Source organism: Spea bombifrons, chromosome 1 (genome assembly GCF_027358695.1).
Source record: "Spea bombifrons isolate aSpeBom1 chromosome 1, aSpeBom1.2.pri, whole genome shotgun sequence".
Classification (NCBI taxonomy): domain Eukaryota; kingdom Metazoa; phylum Chordata; class Amphibia; order Anura; family Pelobatidae; genus Spea; species Spea bombifrons.
The window spans coordinates 86,283,583-86,303,399 of record NC_071087.1 but is presented as its reverse complement, the minus strand read 5'-3'; the positions used below and the strand labels follow the sequence as shown (position 1 = coordinate 86,303,399).

General features: G+C 37.4%; 1 protein-coding gene across 1 annotated transcript in view; it reads right to left on the bottom strand.

Moving 5' to 3' along the window:
* Positions 1-9,695: 9,695 nt before the first annotated feature.
* PCGF3 (polycomb group ring finger 3) overlaps positions 9,696-19,817 on the bottom strand; it is a 39,273-nt gene continuing 29,151 nt past the window's right edge. Inside the window, exons 3-9 of the mRNA XM_053465805.1 lie at positions 19,043-19,139; positions 13,502-13,557; positions 12,846-12,956; positions 11,967-12,055; positions 11,026-11,163; positions 10,024-10,104; positions 9,696-9,844 (exon numbers count right to left, since the gene is read on the bottom strand). Coding sequence (XP_053321780.1) covers positions 9,797-9,844; positions 10,024-10,104; positions 11,026-11,163; positions 11,967-12,055; positions 12,846-12,956; positions 13,502-13,557; positions 19,043-19,139 — 620 coding nt within the window. The 3' untranslated portion in view covers positions 9,696-9,796. The remainder of the gene's footprint in view (positions 9,845-10,023; positions 10,105-11,025; positions 11,164-11,966; positions 12,056-12,845; positions 12,957-13,501; positions 13,558-19,042; positions 19,140-19,817) is intronic.

Genomic DNA, 19,817 nt, shown 5'->3' with positions numbered 1-19,817 from the left:
TATACAATTCTGATGAAGTGGCCCACTGCAGAAAAATATTGGACACCCAGATGTAGAGCAACAATTCTTTTATTCAGATCCTCAGAGAGTTCTTTGCCATGAGGTGCCATGTTGAACTTCCATTGACCTTTATGAGAGTGTGTGAGAGCGATAACACCAAATTTAACACACCTGCTCCCCATTTGAGACCTTGTAACACTAACGAGTCACATGACACTGGAGAGGGGAAATGCCTAATTGGGCCCAATTTGGACATTTCCACCTTTTGTTGCCAAGGTTTAGACATTAATGGCTGTGTGTTGAGTTATTTACACTGTTATACAGACTGTACACTCACTGCTTGACATTGTAGCAGAGTGTCATTTCTTCAGTGTTGTCACATGAAAAGATAACACAAAATATTTAGAAAAATGTGAGGGGTGTACTCACTTTTGTGAGATATATATATTCCACAGTGCTGTACAATAATCGTGAGAACTTCCACCACTACTATCATTAACAAGTAACACAGTTTTTTTAAATACTTGGAGGCTTGGAGCCTTGCAAAAGTAACTTTTCAATACATGAAACAGTCTCCAAGGGAAATGCTGCTTCCCGGATGCGCTGGGTTAGTGTCATCAGTCTATAGGCCAGGGAGTAGAGTTTGGCCTTCCAAATATACCTTCAGCTAGCCACACCCCTTCCCAGACTCTGGGCGACAAGCCATGAAAACATCCCAGTTATGTAAATACATGTATGTAGTTTATTTTTAAATCTGTAAATGCTATTACATAGGTATAGATAGTGTTGCCACATGTAAAATGTAGAATTTGCAGAGAATTAATGAACTATTTCAATTCTTCTATTAAAACTAAGAAATCAAATTTACACACACACACACATTATATATATATATATATATATATATATATATATATATATATATATATTATATATATTGTGGCAGATATGATTTTGTTATTCCATGGTAACCAACATCAATGAAATTTTGAATATTCATGGCACTAATCTCTTTAAGAAAATAGCATTTAATATGCAATGCATGGATTAAAGGAGATAAGTGGGCAAATGGTCCAATCAGCAGTAGAATTAAAATTGGGTGCTATGGTAAAAGCCACCTTACAAACATTGCACCATAATCTTTTTTTTCCCCACCTTAACACACATCCCTTACTGTCTTTTTACCTAGATTTGTGCTTCTAAAAGGTCATCTTATTCTCTGGTAGAATGGTAATGTTCCAATGACAAACACATAACGAGCAAGCGGTAACAGAATGATTTACTGATATAGCCATAATCAACAGGATAAGGAAGAGCCCCCATTGTAATGTGGAACACTGTTGAAGTCTCTCTGTAAAATGTCAGCTGAAATCAACCTGTTCCAGACACAATAATTAGGTAAACTTCAGTCTGTAAATTAAATTCCTGCACAGACTAATATATATGTAGTCAGCATAAAGACTACTGGCAAACAGACGCTGACAGATGAATTAATGTTACCACTATCTAGCTAGACAAATAAGGGAATGGGACAGCACCTTAATGATTAATTGTGTAATTAAAACCAAAGAAAGAGTAGAAGGCATTTGTTGCCATCACAAACTCTTACCAGAGTTTAAGTGAACTGCCTTACCTACACTGATGGTGAAAACTTAGCAGGTATTACAATCTAAAGGGGATCAAGTTTAGCTGTTCGGGAATACAATAGGTTTCCCTTACTCTCGATTGTAAGCTTGTTTGAGCAAGACCCTCCTCATCTGTTGTTTCTGTAAGTAAAATTGTTATGTCATATACTACTTTGTTATGCCTTGTCTACCCATTGTATAGCGCTAATGAATATGGTGGCGCTACAGTGGGGCAAAAAAGTATTTAGTCAGCCACCAATTGTGCAAGTTCTCTCACTTACAAAGATGAGAGAGGCCTGCAATTTTCACCATAGGTACACTTCAACTATGAGAGACAGAATGTGGGGGAAGAATACAGGAAATCACATCATATATACACTGTATATAAAATGCTTTGCAGTGGTTTATTCTAGCCTATGTCACTAGGCCTAAAACAGGGGATCTGAAGGAGGCAGCAGCCCATTGGCCCCTTTACAAAGATATCCCTTGAAAGGGAATTTATACTTTGTAGGCCTGGGCAGACCTCTGTAACATCTTTTATGAACAGCTTAATTTAGAGCATTGAAATGCCTGGTCGGTCTGGGGGGTGGGCTTTGGGTGTAAGGCCCTAGACAGTGCCCTCTCTAAGTGAGGTATTTCGGCCTAAGGTGGAAGGTCTGGGTGGGCTGCTGCCCCTCTGCTGAAAAAAGCCAATTGTCCTCAACCAGCCCATTAACACTACAGAGGTCTGTGCTGAGTTTGCAAAGCCTCCATAGTTCTAGAGCAGAAGTTATTTCCCAGCTTCACAACATATGTTGTTGGTTTAGTAAATAAGTCACAAATATCAACCATCTGAAGAAGAAAAAGAAAAAAAGCATTTGTGAATAACTTATCTGTGTAAGCTTGCGAGCAGGGCCCTCTCTCCATAATGTATAAGTTTGCTTATTCTGTCAATTCTAGTTTTGTCATACCCTCTTGAATATATGTATCGTTGGAAGTGCTGTGGAAATTATTGTCACTATATAAAAACATAATAACATTCTAGTTTCAAGTAGAAAGTCTCAATACCCTATAATTCTTTGCAAGGAAACGTGTTGCCTTCAGTTCTATTTGTGCAACAAACTGATTTTGCACTCTGTTTACACCAAAGTCCATTTTTTCTCATACTCAGCTATAAAGGTCACAGTCCCATTCCAATACTTTTTAACATACTCAAAAACTACTTCCTACTTCATTCCCTGCACTTGTTCTCCCAAAAACACTGCTTATCAAAAATGAATAATCACCAGATTTAAATTCATTAAATCTTAACGTAAAGTTAACATCATGTAACTTTACAATTATGTGTAGTCAATTTTCTCATGGCTGAAATACAAATAAGAAAAAAACTCAACTGTACACTTTTTTGCTTTTATTACAAGCATATAATATTAATTGGCAAAACACAGAATACAAGCTTCACTGTGGTCAAATTAAAACATTAAGCAATATAACCTCACCCAAAAATTCAATAATTGTTACAATTTTTACACAGTAACACAAAATTAAAATGTAAACTTTCAAGGAAAAACTTAATTTGAGTTATGCAATTAATTCTGTTATTTGTTCAGTTCATAAAATTCCTCATTTTAATGGAAGCAATGGTATTTCTTCTAGGAAAATTCAGTTGGAATAGAGGTGAAAACCGTAACTCATGTATCCTAAACAAGTTCTTTAATAAATTAACACATTGCCCTTTTTACAGTATGTACTCTTCAGATTTGGAAAGTGAACAAAAGAATTGGATAGGATTAAATATATCCAAAGCTCTTCAACTTGTTCATAGTAAGATTTTGTAATTAATCAGAAGTAAATGTTGATGTGCATTTAGCAAACAAACATTAAGAAATGATAATTTGCACCATGTTCTATATGTCACAAAATAAAAACACAAATGTGCCATTAACTTCATATTTTCTTACATAAAGCTTTCAATACTAATCAAACCTTTACATGCTAAAGGGCAATGTGTTACTCACCCTTGTGCCACTCAAAGGGCTAAACTGGATTTTCACATTAAAAATATTGAGGATTTACTACTTAGTTTAACAGTCTTTAGTAGTTGCCTGTATGAATAATAATAATAATAAAAAAAAAAAACCCTAAATAGACGAATTGCTTCTCTGTAATGAACTAGTTTCTCATAGTATAACGTGATGCCCTTAGCAAAAAAAAATCTATTTTCCTGCTTTAGGACAGAGTTTATCAGCAAGCCACATAATTAAATATTAATATTCACAGATACATACCAACATAAGTGAACGCAAAAAGGTGCTGTTCCAATAATACAGAACATTAATTGAGCTTTGCCGCATATAAATAAATGTTAGCTGGTCATTTTATACCTTAGATTTATTCAACTAAAACTGCACAGAAACTGGGAAGTCCCAGGGGAGAAAAAAACCTTTCGATCGTAAAATCCAGTGGCGTATACAGTAATGTAGGTTAGCATTGACAAAATGGGACAAGATGTGGTTTTATCTCATTATGTTCCAATAAGCTTCCTTTATCTGCAGACATGGAGGCTGTCATTGTGTCAATCATGTACTCAAACACAGAGGAGATTCTTTTGGGCAATGCTGATGAAGTGTGTCCCCACCTAGACTTTCATTTTGCTGGGTGATTGAGACAGCTATTTTATATTTAATATTATAGGGGTCCACAATCTACTTGTGTTTGTCTAGTAGATTGTCTTAAACTAGAACACATGCAAATGGGAAATATGCTGCGTTCTGAAAACTGTAAAATACTAAATCTGTTAAAAAATCCCAGCACATTACTTAAAAAAAATGTGCTTTTTTTCTGTAATTTTTTTGTAGGAGTTCCCATACATAAGTTTATATGGTATCTTATTGTACCACATGACAAGTAAGTCCTTAAATTTCTTTCCCTATGATTAAATAATTATTTCTGTAAAAGGTTTGAGTTGTCGGCAGTACTAGGAATGGAGTTTTAATGATGCATTTATTACATTCTGTGGAATAGGTGAAACAGCACCTTTAAAATGGACAAAAAACATAAAACCATATAAAACATTTTATGTTAACCCCCCAGAAAACTGTACTATATTTATATTCATTCATACACTTTTTTCTTCAAAATAATTCATGTAAGCGGAATCCTACACTATGAATTATTTTTACTAAACTTGTTAAGTTTCATGTAGTAAAAAAAAAATACTTCTAGTACAGCTTTCTGTAACACGTAAAAAAAACAAAACAAAAAATTGGTTGCCTACATTAACTGGTTGTAAACTCCCACGTCATTCCCAGAGAACTGGCAGATCAATACAAATGAAGCAATTCATAAACCTATTGCACATCATGTTAATGCTTTTAACCCGATTTAAAATATAAAATTAAAGTAAAAGAAGCTTGTTGATCATCTTACAATTTCATTTTATATGCCCGTAAATAAAGCTGGTCAATTAACCTTTTTAATGGTAAAATAATATAGAAACCTTAAAATAGAATAAATAATTTTTATAAAGTTACTTTTTAACCCCACCAGTCCTATTTAAATTTATTATATATTCTGTCAGACGTTTCTATTTTCAGTAAGAACTATATTAAATGAAACTGCATACCCGGCTATTTCTGGTCTCAATGTTGAATAACAAAACAAAGAAACATGAGCATTTTTGTGGATGAAATAATGGAGGCAATATCAGAGCCAGATTTACATTCCAAATAGCAATAGGCACAAACACCACTGCCCCCCCCTTTTTTTTCTTTTTAATAAAAAGGCTCTGTAGGATGAGCATGGGTATAATTACCAAGGTATAAGGGAAAAAGAACAATGAGCAGACTGAACGTGGCCAAAATTGGTGCATGGCTAAAAGTGGGCAGGGCCACCAATAAACCCCACCCATCTCTCTCCACACCTCCATTAAACCCCACCCATCTCCCTCCAAACCTCCATTATAGCCTAATGGGAAATCTGGCCCTGGGTAACGAGGGGGGTTAACTGTGCCAACTAAGCTTTCACATGACCTAACCATTACATTATATAACAAACTGAAGCGCAGATTATCATATTGTGAAATCAGTTTTATAGAATGAAATATATTAATCACACAGTGAAATTGTTATATCACACAGCGGAAAAGACACTTGTTAAGTTGTTGCACAAAGACAAAAGTAAAAACAGAATAAGAACAGTTTTATACATTGAAATACCCATAACGTTACTTAAAACCATTTACAATATTTACCGTTGGGTATGTTGAAAGCCTTTTCTGAGATAATTAAATCCAGGCAAATACAATATACATATATTGTATATCACATTGAATAAAGTGAACACAGTTGTGTTGAAATTATTACTTCTCAGATTATATATGTTTTTAAATTAAAACCATTTTATTTAAAAAAAATTAAATATCAATCGCATTATCATGACCATGGCTGCCCTTAGAATTTATGATTATGCAATTGTGGTATGCAAGTATGGGAATATGTGCTTCTCAAAACCTAGTGCTCTTCACCAGCTGTATTAGTGACAGGAGTTGGTGGTGGTGGGGGTGATCCCAATGCAAAGGTGCAAGGCCTTCCTTGATAAAATAGAATATAAACTATAAAATTCATAGATGTGATTCTGTGTGAGGCAGGAATATGCATCTGGAGTATACAGATTGCTAGGGTTTGAATGGAGCACAGAAATTCTTATCATATGGCCTGGTGGTTCTCATGGGAGGATCTAGAGTCATCTCCAGCTGACTGTACACCAGGAGGAATTACTTGTGCCAGAGCCATTAAAGAGCTATTGTGGGGGTATAAAATAATTAGTGATCAATTCCGAAGGACCTCTAATGTGCAGGGCACTAGGCCCATTCAGAAAACGCCCTAATACTAGCCAGTTTCCTGTGGCTAACTCAATAGTCAAAGAAACCGGATTAATTCCTATCGCTATGAAATTCTCTAAAGACCATGGTCATTTATGTAAGTGCCTCTGGTACAAAATGATTCATTAGAAATGAAATTCATATGATTGCAACCTCTAGAGCTAGTTGCATATCAACTCCCTTCTGCCCCTGATGGATGTCTTAGATGGTAACCTAGAAAGTGTTTAGTGTAACTAACTTTATTGGCAATACAGAGAGCTTGTGCTTTTTTTCCCCTCCCATGTCATTGTTTTGGGGGGATATTTAACATAAAGGGAAGCCAAAGTTGGCAGACTACCGTAAGTTTGTTTCCTGTTCTAAAGCCCTCAACATTGTTCTTAGGTGGAACAAAAATGTAACAATGTGAGGAATTAAATTAGAAGTATCATGCAAATCCTGAGTCACTGCTCCTTCCGATATATACATGTGGTTGGCTTCAAAACACACAGCACATTTTATTCTGTATATACCACTATACAGATTTAGTAAGCCATCTCAAAGGTAAATGTAGGACCTGAGAAAATGGTAGATCCACTTCCGCAGACGTATCTCCTTAACTGCACTTTCTTTAATTAATTATGTTTCTAATGCTTGTGAACCCTCTTGACTCTTAAAGCCACATGGATCTAGAACATACATCAAACGTTTGTGTTGCCCATTGGATCAATAATAGCCATATCAGGGGGCATATTTGTATGTGTAACATTTTCTACTAATTACTAACGAGGCCCTACGAAATGCATAATTAAATCACCAACTGAACTATGCATTATGCATCATTATCTCTGACAAGGTTCTCCTGGAAGGTCTCAGCAAGACCTTCTTGCAGGTGAACCTTGTCAGAGATAACTTGTCAAAAAACATAATGAAGTTGGCAAGTTGAACCTTTCACACAGGAATTTGTAGTGTGTGTCTACTGGGTAGCATTGCATTCGTTTTTTCTAAGCCAAAAGAAATAAGCACCAGGCTTTATACTTTCCAAAATACAATGAAAACTAGAAGACACACCTTTAAGAGAGGCTTTCGTGCTAAACAATCAACTCGCAATACCTTTCAAAAATCTGTTTCATTCTATTACATACGGACTTCAACACATAACATTTGGATAATCAGTTGCATTACATTATATATCACTTCCAGTATTTGTAGAAAGGACATCGATGGTTATTTAAGCAAACAACCCTTTTTACTATTGCTTTCCTTGTATTTTTTTCAATTTTCTGCATATATATCAATATTAAACAGTTTCATTGTGTGACGTTCATATTTCATTCCATAATATATAGTATTTACCTTATGATCTGTGCACTTAAATATATACCTTTCATTACATAATATAAATTGGTTTCGTGAGCACATTGTTCTTCTTCTAGAACCTAATTATGCTCCAATCAACCCCTCAGAGTTTTAAATAAAATTAAAAAAAATCCCCATTGTCAACACACATTTCACAGAAAATAGGCTAAATGTGAATATCAGAACAGCACCAGGTGTATCCAAATCCGACAATAAAAAGTGCTTTCTAGCCTACTCTCAAATGTTACAATTACGTGGATTTTTTTTTTAGGAGTAATACTACACTGCACCTCACAGAGGTTTCCTTTAATCCAGCATATCTCCTTCATTTACTATATCTGCAGTGATGGATTGAGCCATGTAGGAAACACGCAGAAAGCACTTCCAAAGACTTAAAATAAATAGATATAGCAGAACCAAGAAATTCGGACAGGGTATCCTTAAAAAAAAAATATCTATATTGCCTACAGCTGAGGTTGTCATGTTAACACTTCGTAAAAGGCAGAGCTATACAGTTGTCATAATGAAAGAACCCGCTGTGTCTGTGAAAATTAGGAGCGTATCTCTGTAAGCAGATAAAGCAAGAGTAAACCGTATAAAACCATTTTGAAGCTGATGAGAAAACAACATAGCATGTCACGACACACCAAAGATTAAAAATTCTTGAGTGCCACATGCATTTGCAACGCAATAAGAAATAACACATGGCTCACCTCCAGCACTTCAAAGTATTAACGTAGCACCATAGCAAATTCAAGTGATCCCAAAGAAAGTTGCAACTGTGTAGATTGTTTTAGGAATGCACATTCATTTTAAAAAGGAATTTTCAACTCTGCACTATTTATGATCCATTTCGATTATATTACTACTCCGAAAAGACTTTAGATCAATTATTGCAGGTCCCAGTGTTATTCTTTTTCTAAAGTTTTATTCATCAACAAAACTGTGATAAATGGTTTACTCTACCTTGCTTACCGTTGCATAAATACAACCTGCCAAAGGAAACAAAAACAAACAAAAAAAAAAAACGTGATGAGATAACCTTAGCACCAAGATCTCAACCTGCGTCCTGAAGCGAACAGGTTCACTAATATCAGAGCCTAGCAAACGATAACATAGGTTCAAAACAGTGACATCCAAATTGTGTGCCATTATGAAATCAATGAAGAGATAGAATTGCTAAGATTTACAGTAACCAGTATTCCACTTGGTGGCCTTGGTGCAACGTTAAGGGAGTAATATTGCAGCACAGGGTCAGAAAGTGCACAACAAATCACGATTAAAACCATCCCAATGTTGCGTTGTACGAACTGTCCAAGAGGTTTCCACGTTTTTACAAGATATATTTTTTCTCCAGAAATAATAATATGGCCTAGTAATGCCGGGAACAGCAACAACAGGATTTCTATATTGTAACTCAGCACAAAAGTCTGCTTGGTTGAGAGCCAGGAATATAGTATTCACTTGCATTGTATAATTAAATACAAAATTAATCTAAAATTGTTTTTTAATTGTGAACAATTATTAAAGGTTTCACAATTAAAAAGCAGCCTAAGGTGATTTGGTGTCTATCTTTTAATTCTTTATATATATATATATTTATATATATTTATACATATATATGACCGTTAGTACATCTCAAAACCAATTTGGATGTAATTTGCAGCAAAGGTATGAATTATGAAAAGTGTTTTCAGTATTTGTAAACGTCATGCTGGTAGTGTCTTGAGCTGTGAAAAACTATTTTTTTTTTTTGTACAAAAAGGTATAAATATTTTCCTGTCCAGAATTCTGGCAACAGTGATCCATAAGTAAAACATTTCTGAAGCGAAGAGGGTCATCTGTGAGACAGCTACAATCTTCTGGCTTGAATCCGCTGGTTCTGGTCACATGTGGTGAGGAACGTGGCGCACTGTGGAGGTGCCCATGATAGTCTCTGCAAAATCTCTGCCCAAATTGGACAAGGAAGTTCTTTTTACAGCAAGTCCATTTTCGGTCTGTAATGCAGAAGGAGTGGTGCTTTCTGAAAGGAAGAAATGCACAACTGAAAAAAAGCAGGGTACTAAGGGAACAACGATGAGGAATTTTGGTGCCGAGTGGTTAAGCAATAAAAGGCGCACTAACCAAATCCATAAAGCAACCAACCCCACTTTGCTTCGGGGGGAGTTTAAATGTAACATACAAGCAAAGCAATACAGATACCTTAAATCTCCACCGTGTGACAACAACAAACTTGAGTGTATGGTCCTTGCCAAGTATTTCTTCATTGCATAAAATGTCCAGCTAAAAAATAAAAAAATAAAAAGACATTGTATACTACACAAAACATTAAGATTCAACAGAGCACCTTTAGGATGTGGGGAAACCTGAGATTCGCATCATGGATGTGCAGCCGACAAATCTGCAGCAACTGCACAATTCCATCATATCAATATGGACCAAAATCTCTGAGGAACTTTTCCAGCATTAAAAAACGTAGGGTAATATGTATGGGATGGGTGATGGGATGGGCTGTAGAACTTAAAAAAACGTATGTGGGGTATTGCTGTAGTCAGGGAATGTTGCTGAAAATAAATTAGGTCAATCCTAAGAGATTGTATTTGCCCGAATATAGGCCACATTTTTTCCCACCACTTTAAGTCTTTAAAGTGGGGTGCCCCTATATTTGGGGTTTAGCGCAGGAATGCGCAATTCACATCGCCCGACACATGGGACATGCAGTTCCGGGCGCCGGGCAGGCAGCAGGGTTAGGATACAGATCCCCCGCAGCCCTGCAGGGGACCTGCATCCTACTCTCCGATACGCTGAGACAGCCTCCCCTGCCAGCACTTTCCATGGGGGGAGTACCGGCACGGGAGATTGTTAAAGCACATTGTGCAGACGTGCTGGCAGCAGAGGTTGTTTATGCTTGCATCGCCGCAGCCGGTGAACGTCTGCACGATGCGCTTTAACAATCTCCCTTGCCAGCACTTCCCACCCGAGAGTCTGCATTGGTAAGTCGGGGGGGAGCACATCTTGGGGGCAGAGTGGCAGCATATCTATTACACTAAGAATCAAAAATTTTCTTTAAAAAAGCACCTAACTTTTAGGGTGCAGCCTATAATCGGGTGCAACCTATAATAGAGCCAATACGGTAATCCTTTTTGCTACCCTGGACGACCGGGATCGGGCACAGTTGATTCAAATTGGGGGGGGGGGTCTCACCTCATTGAAGGATGATAGGTTAAGTTTTTTGGCTATGAACTTCTTGAGATGTAACACTGTCGCTTGTGCCGAGCATCGTATCCATTTTCGCTTAAGTCCACGCAATTTGCTGCTGTTGCATTCTAAGCATATGCTCACCTTTAAGGGACAGGAAGAAGACACATCACTCAATTTTCACTGTCACTTTAGGATTGTGGAAAAATTAACCCTGAGAAAAGAGTCTACTGCAAAAAAACACCATGGCTTTAACTCACTGTTCACCAGAGGAATCAGCTTAACCAATAAAAAGATGACGTAGATGTCAATTTACAAGCCTCAGAAGCCTAGCAGATCGTACCATACTTGGCCTGTTATTAACAAAAGAATGGCCAAAGGATGCAACCTTAATTTGTGTCAAAATTCATGTTTCTAGTAAAAAAAATCTGTACTTTCCTCAAAGCACCAGCTATATATAGAAAGCTGCCAGAGAAATGAAAGCATACGAACATGAACAAATGCATGGGTCACAAAAATGTCAACCTGCATTGTGTCTCCCTCTAGCTCATTAGAAACGCGCCCAGGTTTTCCATTCTAATGGCTGTTATTTAGTTTGTTTTGTGTCTTTATTGAATCTTTTGAGGAATAATGGGGACAATGGCATAGAAGAAAAAAAACCCCTATATTTATAAAAGTTTATTAAACAGAAAAAAAAGTTGCTGACCTAAGTCAGCTGTATTATTTGATACAAGAAAGGTTTTGTTTCCGAGTACAAATGGTGACTACCGGCTTAAGTTACATGTTACCAGCCAGGAGGAAAAGGTTTGTATTGCATTTAATGCTTTGAAAAATTACTTTTAATCTTTTGAATATCAATTAGAACCTTAAATGAATGCCTAAAGGTTTTGTCTATGTCTAATCCCCTTCTAACCCACGCCACTACTTGAGAAAAACTGCTTTTGTACCTGTTCATCACTTCTGTGGTAGTCGTGATCTTCCTCTTGTTTTTCCTCTGTTGTATCCTTAGCTGTGTTTTCTTCTGTTTTTGTTTCTCCTGGTAGCAAACATGTAAATATATCCAACAAATGGTGATTTCTTGAATCAAATCAGTATTTCAGTCTTAATAACTGAGGTAACTAAACCAATACATTTGAAAAGAAGTTGATTTTCTCTTGCCCTACATTGGGAAGCTGCCACCTGCATTACATGTTCACACTGCTGCTCGCCTCAATATATTTATAATTGCTTTACAGAAGAACGGCACAGTCAGAAACAATTTCAAGCGTACAACGCATAACTAAAATGTACAAGGAGCATATATTCAATCTTTCTACATGGGCTGATAGGATTCCAAAGCAACTCTCCCTGAGGAACTATGATTAGATCAATTAACATTTATTGCCCCAGCTATTTCATTGGCTGATGTCAGAGCAGGGAAACTTACATACTAATAACTTCAAAAGTTAGAGAACTTTTAGGTTATGGTTTCACCTCAGATGTGACAAGTCTCCTTAAAATGTACGTGTGCGTGGCAAACAAACACCAGGATAGCCTCCATAGGCTCTGTGTGTAGGATGTTTATGAATGCCAATTATCTTATTCAAAAACAAAATGTTATCAAGTAAGGGTAACCTGAGTTTGAGAACAATGGTTTATACGAGGTGTATTTATGTTGTGGGGCTTCCTTGGGCCTATAGGGGACAGTGGTACTTTGTCTGTAATTGCACATATGAAGCAGATAGGGTATGTGATAGTATGAGTATGGTCAGCTGCCTTGCCTTGTTCTTGCAGTAATTGTGGTACGCGGGACTTCTCCTGACCCAAAGTCTTGGGGTATTTCTTACCATTGCGGATGGTTTCCACATGCTGCTTTGCCGTACAGGTTTCAGCTTTGATATCTCCTGGAACTTCCAAGCCAAGTTTGTGATAAAACTCTCGCTGTTTGCGAATTTCCTCTGTAAAGAAAGTGGGAATTTATACACTAAGGACACATTTTGTTATTGTTATGAAAATATCTTAATTAATGGATATTGTATCAGGGAAGAAGATAAAAGATTGTGTTTTAGGGCTATTTTCTATCGGCTGAAACAAGGTTACCACCAACTGTAGGCTCATCATCAAGCAACAAGCCAATCATTTAGCTTTAAAACGTCCAGACTCCTTTTTGCCAGGTAAAAAGATCTTACCCACATAAAAAGGTTTACTGAGGAACGTTAGAATTTTTTTTTTGGACGTTTTCTAGCCAAGTGTACTTAACAGGCATATTAACCTTACATTAAAATGTGCGCCAATCACTTTACAGAGGAGCCATTATTGTTGAAGATTCCCTCTTATTGGAATTACTGTACTTGAAACACATTTAATCACAAGATATATGATTTTTAAGGCGTTTCATAACATTTAAGGCAGCAATTTAGGTTATTTAAGGCAAAAACAAAGTGCTTTTGACAAACCATGCCAAACATTTTTGATTTTGAACAAGCAGGAATGCACAGCCTACCTTCTTGGAGCCCCGGCACAAGTTTGTAAACAATATCTTGCATTGTTCGGTCATGACTGCAAGGGGGAAAAAAATACACAAAATAAATCTATTCAAGAATATAGCTAAAAGTATTTCTAAGCTCTGTGTGGCATTTCGATTAGGCAAAAATACGATCTCCCAATATAAAATCTTCCTGATGTTTATACCTTGCTTAAATGGACATTCCAGCCATCGTATGCACTTGACTGCTGAAGGGTCTTGGTAAATAATGACAGTGTCACCTTCCAAAGGCATGGGGAGATTCTTTCCCCAGACCCCCGCTATTTTCTATGCAGGAGATTTGTTCGGCTGAACCGAGGAGGGTAACTGCAGCACTGTAGCTGCAGTTTCTCCCTAAGGTATGAGATTTAATTTTACAGAATGCATAGAGATCATCCATATAACACATTAAAGTACTTTAATTTGCATGTTTTCACTGGTGAGGCTGGCTAGGACATTATACTGTCTCTTTAACTTTAACGGGAAATTTGGGATTTCAATTCCTGAATGGACTTTGTTGGCCGTACGAGAAAACATTCAATTTAATCTTAATAGGAAAGCAACTTAATGCGCAAGATGTCTGGGACCTGCCTTAAACACATGCTAACATGGCTTGGCAGACAGAATCAGTAGATATAACACTACTGGGATCTCACTTCATACCTTTAGTCATATTTGTCAAGTGCAATGAACATATGAAGCATACTGACATTATACACCTTGTGTGTTTTATTGAAAGGTTACTCCACTTTACCACTAACCAGACTTGGCCTTATGGGAGCCCAAGAACTGAGTAACCGTTTCTCATCATGTTCATCCTCTGAGCAGTCTCCATCCACCAAAGGACTCGTGTGAGAAGTAAAGCTATTATATGTTCAGGAAATCATGAATAATTTACTAACAATGGGTTGTAGCGAGATAAAAGATCTTGCCAACATAAAAAGGAAATGCATGGAGAGTCAACACAACAGAGTATATCTCCTGCGTGAAGGTGAGATGGGCTTGCGTAATGCACGATAAAAGCGGTGCGTTGACACGTTCCATCTCATATGGTTCACACTTCTGTGAATAAACCTCTCAGCCGTGAGCCGGGCTACATATCATTTGCGTAAGCTGCAGTTTTCCAATATAAGAGCGCATTTGAAGGCGTTACAGAACAGGCTGATTTTTGTAATTTAAGAATGTCAAGCAAATTAATTTCCTCCATGATTGCACCTACAAAAGTGATGAATTAAATCGTATCCATATAACTATAAACAGCGGATTCAGTAAATAAAAGGATTCCTTAACTTGAAAAACTGAATCGCACAATTCTAAAATATTTCAAGTAGGGCTGCAACAACTAATCGATAAAATCGATAATAATCGATAATGAAATTCGTTGGCAACGAATTTCATTATCGATTAGTTGAATCGATTATTATCGATTATAAAATGAGGGTTTTTTCAGAGCAAACGCTCTGAAAAATCCCCCTCATTATATAATCCGTTTAGTCTGACTCACCGTCTCACAGCAGCAGCTCCTACTTACTCCCCCTCCCTGTAATCACTGTGACAACTGGCCCCGCCCCTTCCTTCTCCAGGCCAGAACCACATGGCTGTGACACTCTTCTAACTGTAAGTATATATATATATATATATATATATATATATATATATATAATGTGTATGTATATATATATATATATATATATATATATATATATATATGTATGTAATATATGTATGTAATATATATATATATTTGGGCTACTGAAAGTTAGGGGAGGTGGGGGTTAATTTAGGGGCAGTTATGGTTAGTGGGGTGTTTAGGGTTAATTTAGGGGCAGTTATGTTAATAGGGTGTTTAGGGTTAATTTAGGAGCAGCTGTGGTTAATGGGGTGTTTGGGGTTAATTTGAGGCAGTTGTGGTTAATGGTGTGTTTAGGGTTAATTTAGGGGATGCTGTGGTTGATGGGGTCTTTAGGGTTAATTTAGGGGATGCTGTGGTTAAGGGGGTGTTAAGGGTTAATTTAGGGGCAGTTATGGTTAATGGGGAGTTTAGGGTTAATTTAGGGGAATCTAAATCCTGGGGGCAGTGAAGTGACATATCTGGGGGTATAAGGCATATACAGTATATAAGGCATATGTGGGGAGGGCAGTGTGGCATGTCTGGGGAGGACGGAGTGGTGTATCAGGGTGTATAAGGCATATCTGGGGGTAGAGTGGCATATCTGGGGGTAGAGAAGTGGCATGTCTGGGAGGCAGGGTGGCATGTCTGGGGAGGATGGAGTGGGGTATCAGGGGATATAAGACGTATCAGGCACAGTGGCAGATGTGGGAGGCAGCGTGGAGTGGCAGATGTGGGAGGCAGCATGGCGTGGCATATGTGGGGAGGGCAGGGTGGCATGTCTGGGGAGGATGGAGTGGTGTTTCAGGGGGTATAAGGCGTATCAGGCACAGTGGCATGTGGGAGGCAGCGTGGCGTGGCAGATGTGGGAGGTGGTGTGGTATATGTGGGAGGCAGCGTGGAGTGGCAGATGTGGGAGGCAGCGTGGTGTGGTATATGTGGGAGGCAGCGTGGAGTGCTGTGGTAGGCAGCGTGGCATATGTGGGGGGGGCAGCATGTCATGTCTGGGAGGCAGCGTAGCAAGCCTGGGCTCAAATGTGCATATATTGGGGGGCTGGTTGGGAAATAAAGACAAGAAATGTATTATCAAAGTTTTTTTATTCTGCTGTTTGTATTTAACATCATTTGTTTAGTAAATTATTTTAAATAAATGAAAAATTTACATTTTTTTATCCGATTAATCGATTAATCGAAAAAATAATCGGCCAACTAATCGATTATTAAAATAATCGTTAGTTGCAGCCCTAATTTCAAGTGAACTCATCGTGTGATAAATAAAGCAAAATCAACCCTAGCGCATAGAAATTAGTAGTAATTCCCACATAAATATTTGCAACAACAATGAAATGACAAAAGGACGGATATTACTATATACCGATTCAGAAAAGACTTCCACTTCAACTGGCAAGGGACTCTTAAAGGGAAATAATTAGGAATGCTGTACAGCATGTGTTTGATACGTTCTGACAAACAATATGAGAACGCAGCACTAGATTAAAACAGGGAATGCTGGAAGACTGCATTTGAGGTTATCAACCAGATGTAAGGGAAAGCTTCTGCCATTTTGGTGCCTTGACAGCTTCTGTCACATAATGTAATAATACTGCACAAGACATCAGATAATGTTATATCCGACAGCTGCATTTAATGCTTCCAGAGAGAGTTCCAGTAATGTCATGACTTTTTATGTAACTCCACTGCGTAATATAAAAAACATGGATAGTACTATATCTCTCTCTGTTGCATGATCGTGAAGCGTACTGCTCACATAGCTTAAGGGAAATTATAATTGAATGCCTATAGTTTGCATTTTTCGTTTTCCAATCTCTATAATGGTTTTGGAAATACTGTATATCCCCATGTATAAGACGCACCTTTTTTCAAAAAATGTGGGGTCTAAAAACTGGGTGCGTCTTATACACAGTGGTTGTAGTGTGCAGTTACTACTTCCCAGTAGCTCCCTGCAGTCACACTGATTGGCCTTGCCCCTTTCTGCACCCCAGTCCCTCCCTGCACTCACTCTGATTGGCCCCACCCCTTTCCTTATAGCGTCCACACTGCTCAGCAACTCATCTAACAGTAAGTATAAAATGTATATTTGGGCTGCTGAAAGTTAGGGGAGGTGGGGGTTAATGTAGGGGAAGTTATGGTTAATGGGGTCTTTAGGGTTAATGTAGGGGCCGTTATGGTTAATGGGGTCTTTAGGGTTCATTTAGGGGCAATTATGGTTAATGGGGTGTTTAGGGTTAATTTAAGGGAAGTTATGGTTGATGGGGTCTTTAGGGTTAATTTAGGGGCAGTTAACGAATGAGATTGATGAGGATGATGTGTATGAATTTTATGATGAATAAACCTTGAGTTAAATAACTTTATGTAATACATTTTTTTTTTCAAATTCTGGGCCCCAAAATTAAGGCGCGTCTTATACATGGGGAAATACGGTACGTAGTGTGTAAGTTCACATCATGGAAATTTAAGATTGGCAGCAACCTGTGTGGGCATTCTCCAACCAATTTCCCGTCTTCTCGTCTCTCCCTTCTCCTCCCCTAGCTTTACAAAGGCTGGCCGAGCCAATTAAGAACAACTTATAACAGGGAGGAATAATCATGCAGATCATTAGATCAGCATTCCCATGCAATACACATTAGGTAGGATTTTGCACTTACATATTGTTCATTTTAATAACATTTTGATTAGTGTATGGAACAGTAATATGTACAATGATAAATCTGCTGTGATCTAATGTACTGAGGAAAAATCACTCTCATACCGAACATAAATTATTCATTAATAGAAAGTGTTTTATAAAAGCATATTCAAATGAATCAAAGTACCAATTCACTCTCTATAGCAATAACCATGGCAACCAATGGAACGCTCATCCCAACTGCTCCATTTTTACACCTTCGCAAAAGGATGTCTCTTTTAACATAATGCATTGCTAGAGATTTCACTTTTCACTTTAGTAAGAATGCTAAGGTCAGCACTAAGATATTTTACAAACTGATGAAGCCTTAAGGCAGGCTGTTAGCAATTAATATGCTACACAACTACTACAACAGGCTTCTGTTCCTTTAAACATATTTGGCATGCATGTTGTTGAGGCTGAACTACTGTACAACAAACACTAGCAATACATTCACATGATGGCTTTTAGCAATAGCTTGAACTTGTAATACCCAAGTCAAGATTGCAGTCTGCCCAAAATAAACATTGTTTAGGTAAGGATAATGACAACAGTCTGATGCAACAAATCCACATATAGTGCATCAGTGCCCTCTTTTGGTCATTTCGATGAATGTTTTGCCTCCCACACATTTGTAGCTATGATAACATTTAACCAGTAATACATGTACCTAACTACCCAAGGCAAGGCCGCAAAGTAATCCTTATGAGCATAAGCCTTACTGAAAACTACAAAGATGGCATTGTCAAATCGAGCAGACAGGGAGCAAATAGCTGAAAAGATTCTGGTTACTCACACACAGCAATTTATAGCTGGGAAAACAAAAGTCGACTATCTTTGTAAATAGGACATCACAACTTTGGATGTAGCGACCTCCAATCTAGAGGAGACTTGCTTTACAGTTAAGGTGATTTATAGTGTTATAACGATAGGAAAGTAAATTATGCAATGATGAATTGGGACTGATTATTAGACAATTAGAAATAAAAGAAAAAGGAAACTAACAAAATGAGTGGCTAATAAAAATGGGCGCGGAATCAGATGTGCCAATACTGAATTAATATACTAATCACTCAGGCACGGTAATTACCGACGTGTCGGTTCTAAAGCAGTAAACAGAATGCTTTTCATCTATTTTATGACCTATGTGAAAGGCAGTAGAATCCATTTTTCTCCAAGTCAACGAAAAGATGACTGGATCCATCCAGTCCCAGCTCTTACTTACCCTATATACTGTAGCGGATGGCTCTGGTGGATGACAATTCTACATGTGGGGCATGTGTTATTTTCTTCTAAATATTTCACCAAGCAACTTCTACAAACTGGAAAGAGAAGGACATTTTTTACTCAGATGTTTTCATTTTCCAAAGAACAGTACAAACATTAGGCAACCATAAAAAAAATCATAATGCTAATAGCATATGTAGTATTCCAGATAATTAGGGATACATTTTCAGCGGGGTTTTTTCTTCTTCTTCTTCACTAAAAAGACTAATTAACAAACTATTCCAATTAAAGCTGCGTCTTTCCTAGCTACCATCTGTGTTTATTTCCCCTGTTTACAAATGTTTTTAGGAAGAATTTCCCCTTATTTTTCTTCTTATGAAGCACTGCCACCTAGCTGAAAAATAATAATTCACACTTCCAACTTCATAGCAAAAATATCTAGTAAAATGCATTAATTGAACTAAAATACATTTTTTTTTTTTTTGAAGGGTCGCTGAAGTCTTATCACTTGGGCACCCTTTATGGAATATAAAAAAAAAAAAAAAAAAAAAAAAAAATCCAGGATCAAAGTCAAACTGTTTTTGAATTAACACCCTAGTGAATTCACCCTAAACATTTAAAAACTATATTAAGGAACATATAGAGAGACCCGATTTCTGTATTAACTAGCAAAGTTTATGTGACATATGTCCTAAACTACGCCATTAAGTGCAGCTAAGGACCTGTTTGATTATGGTACCACAACTACATCTGTACTTGTCAGCATAACTCCG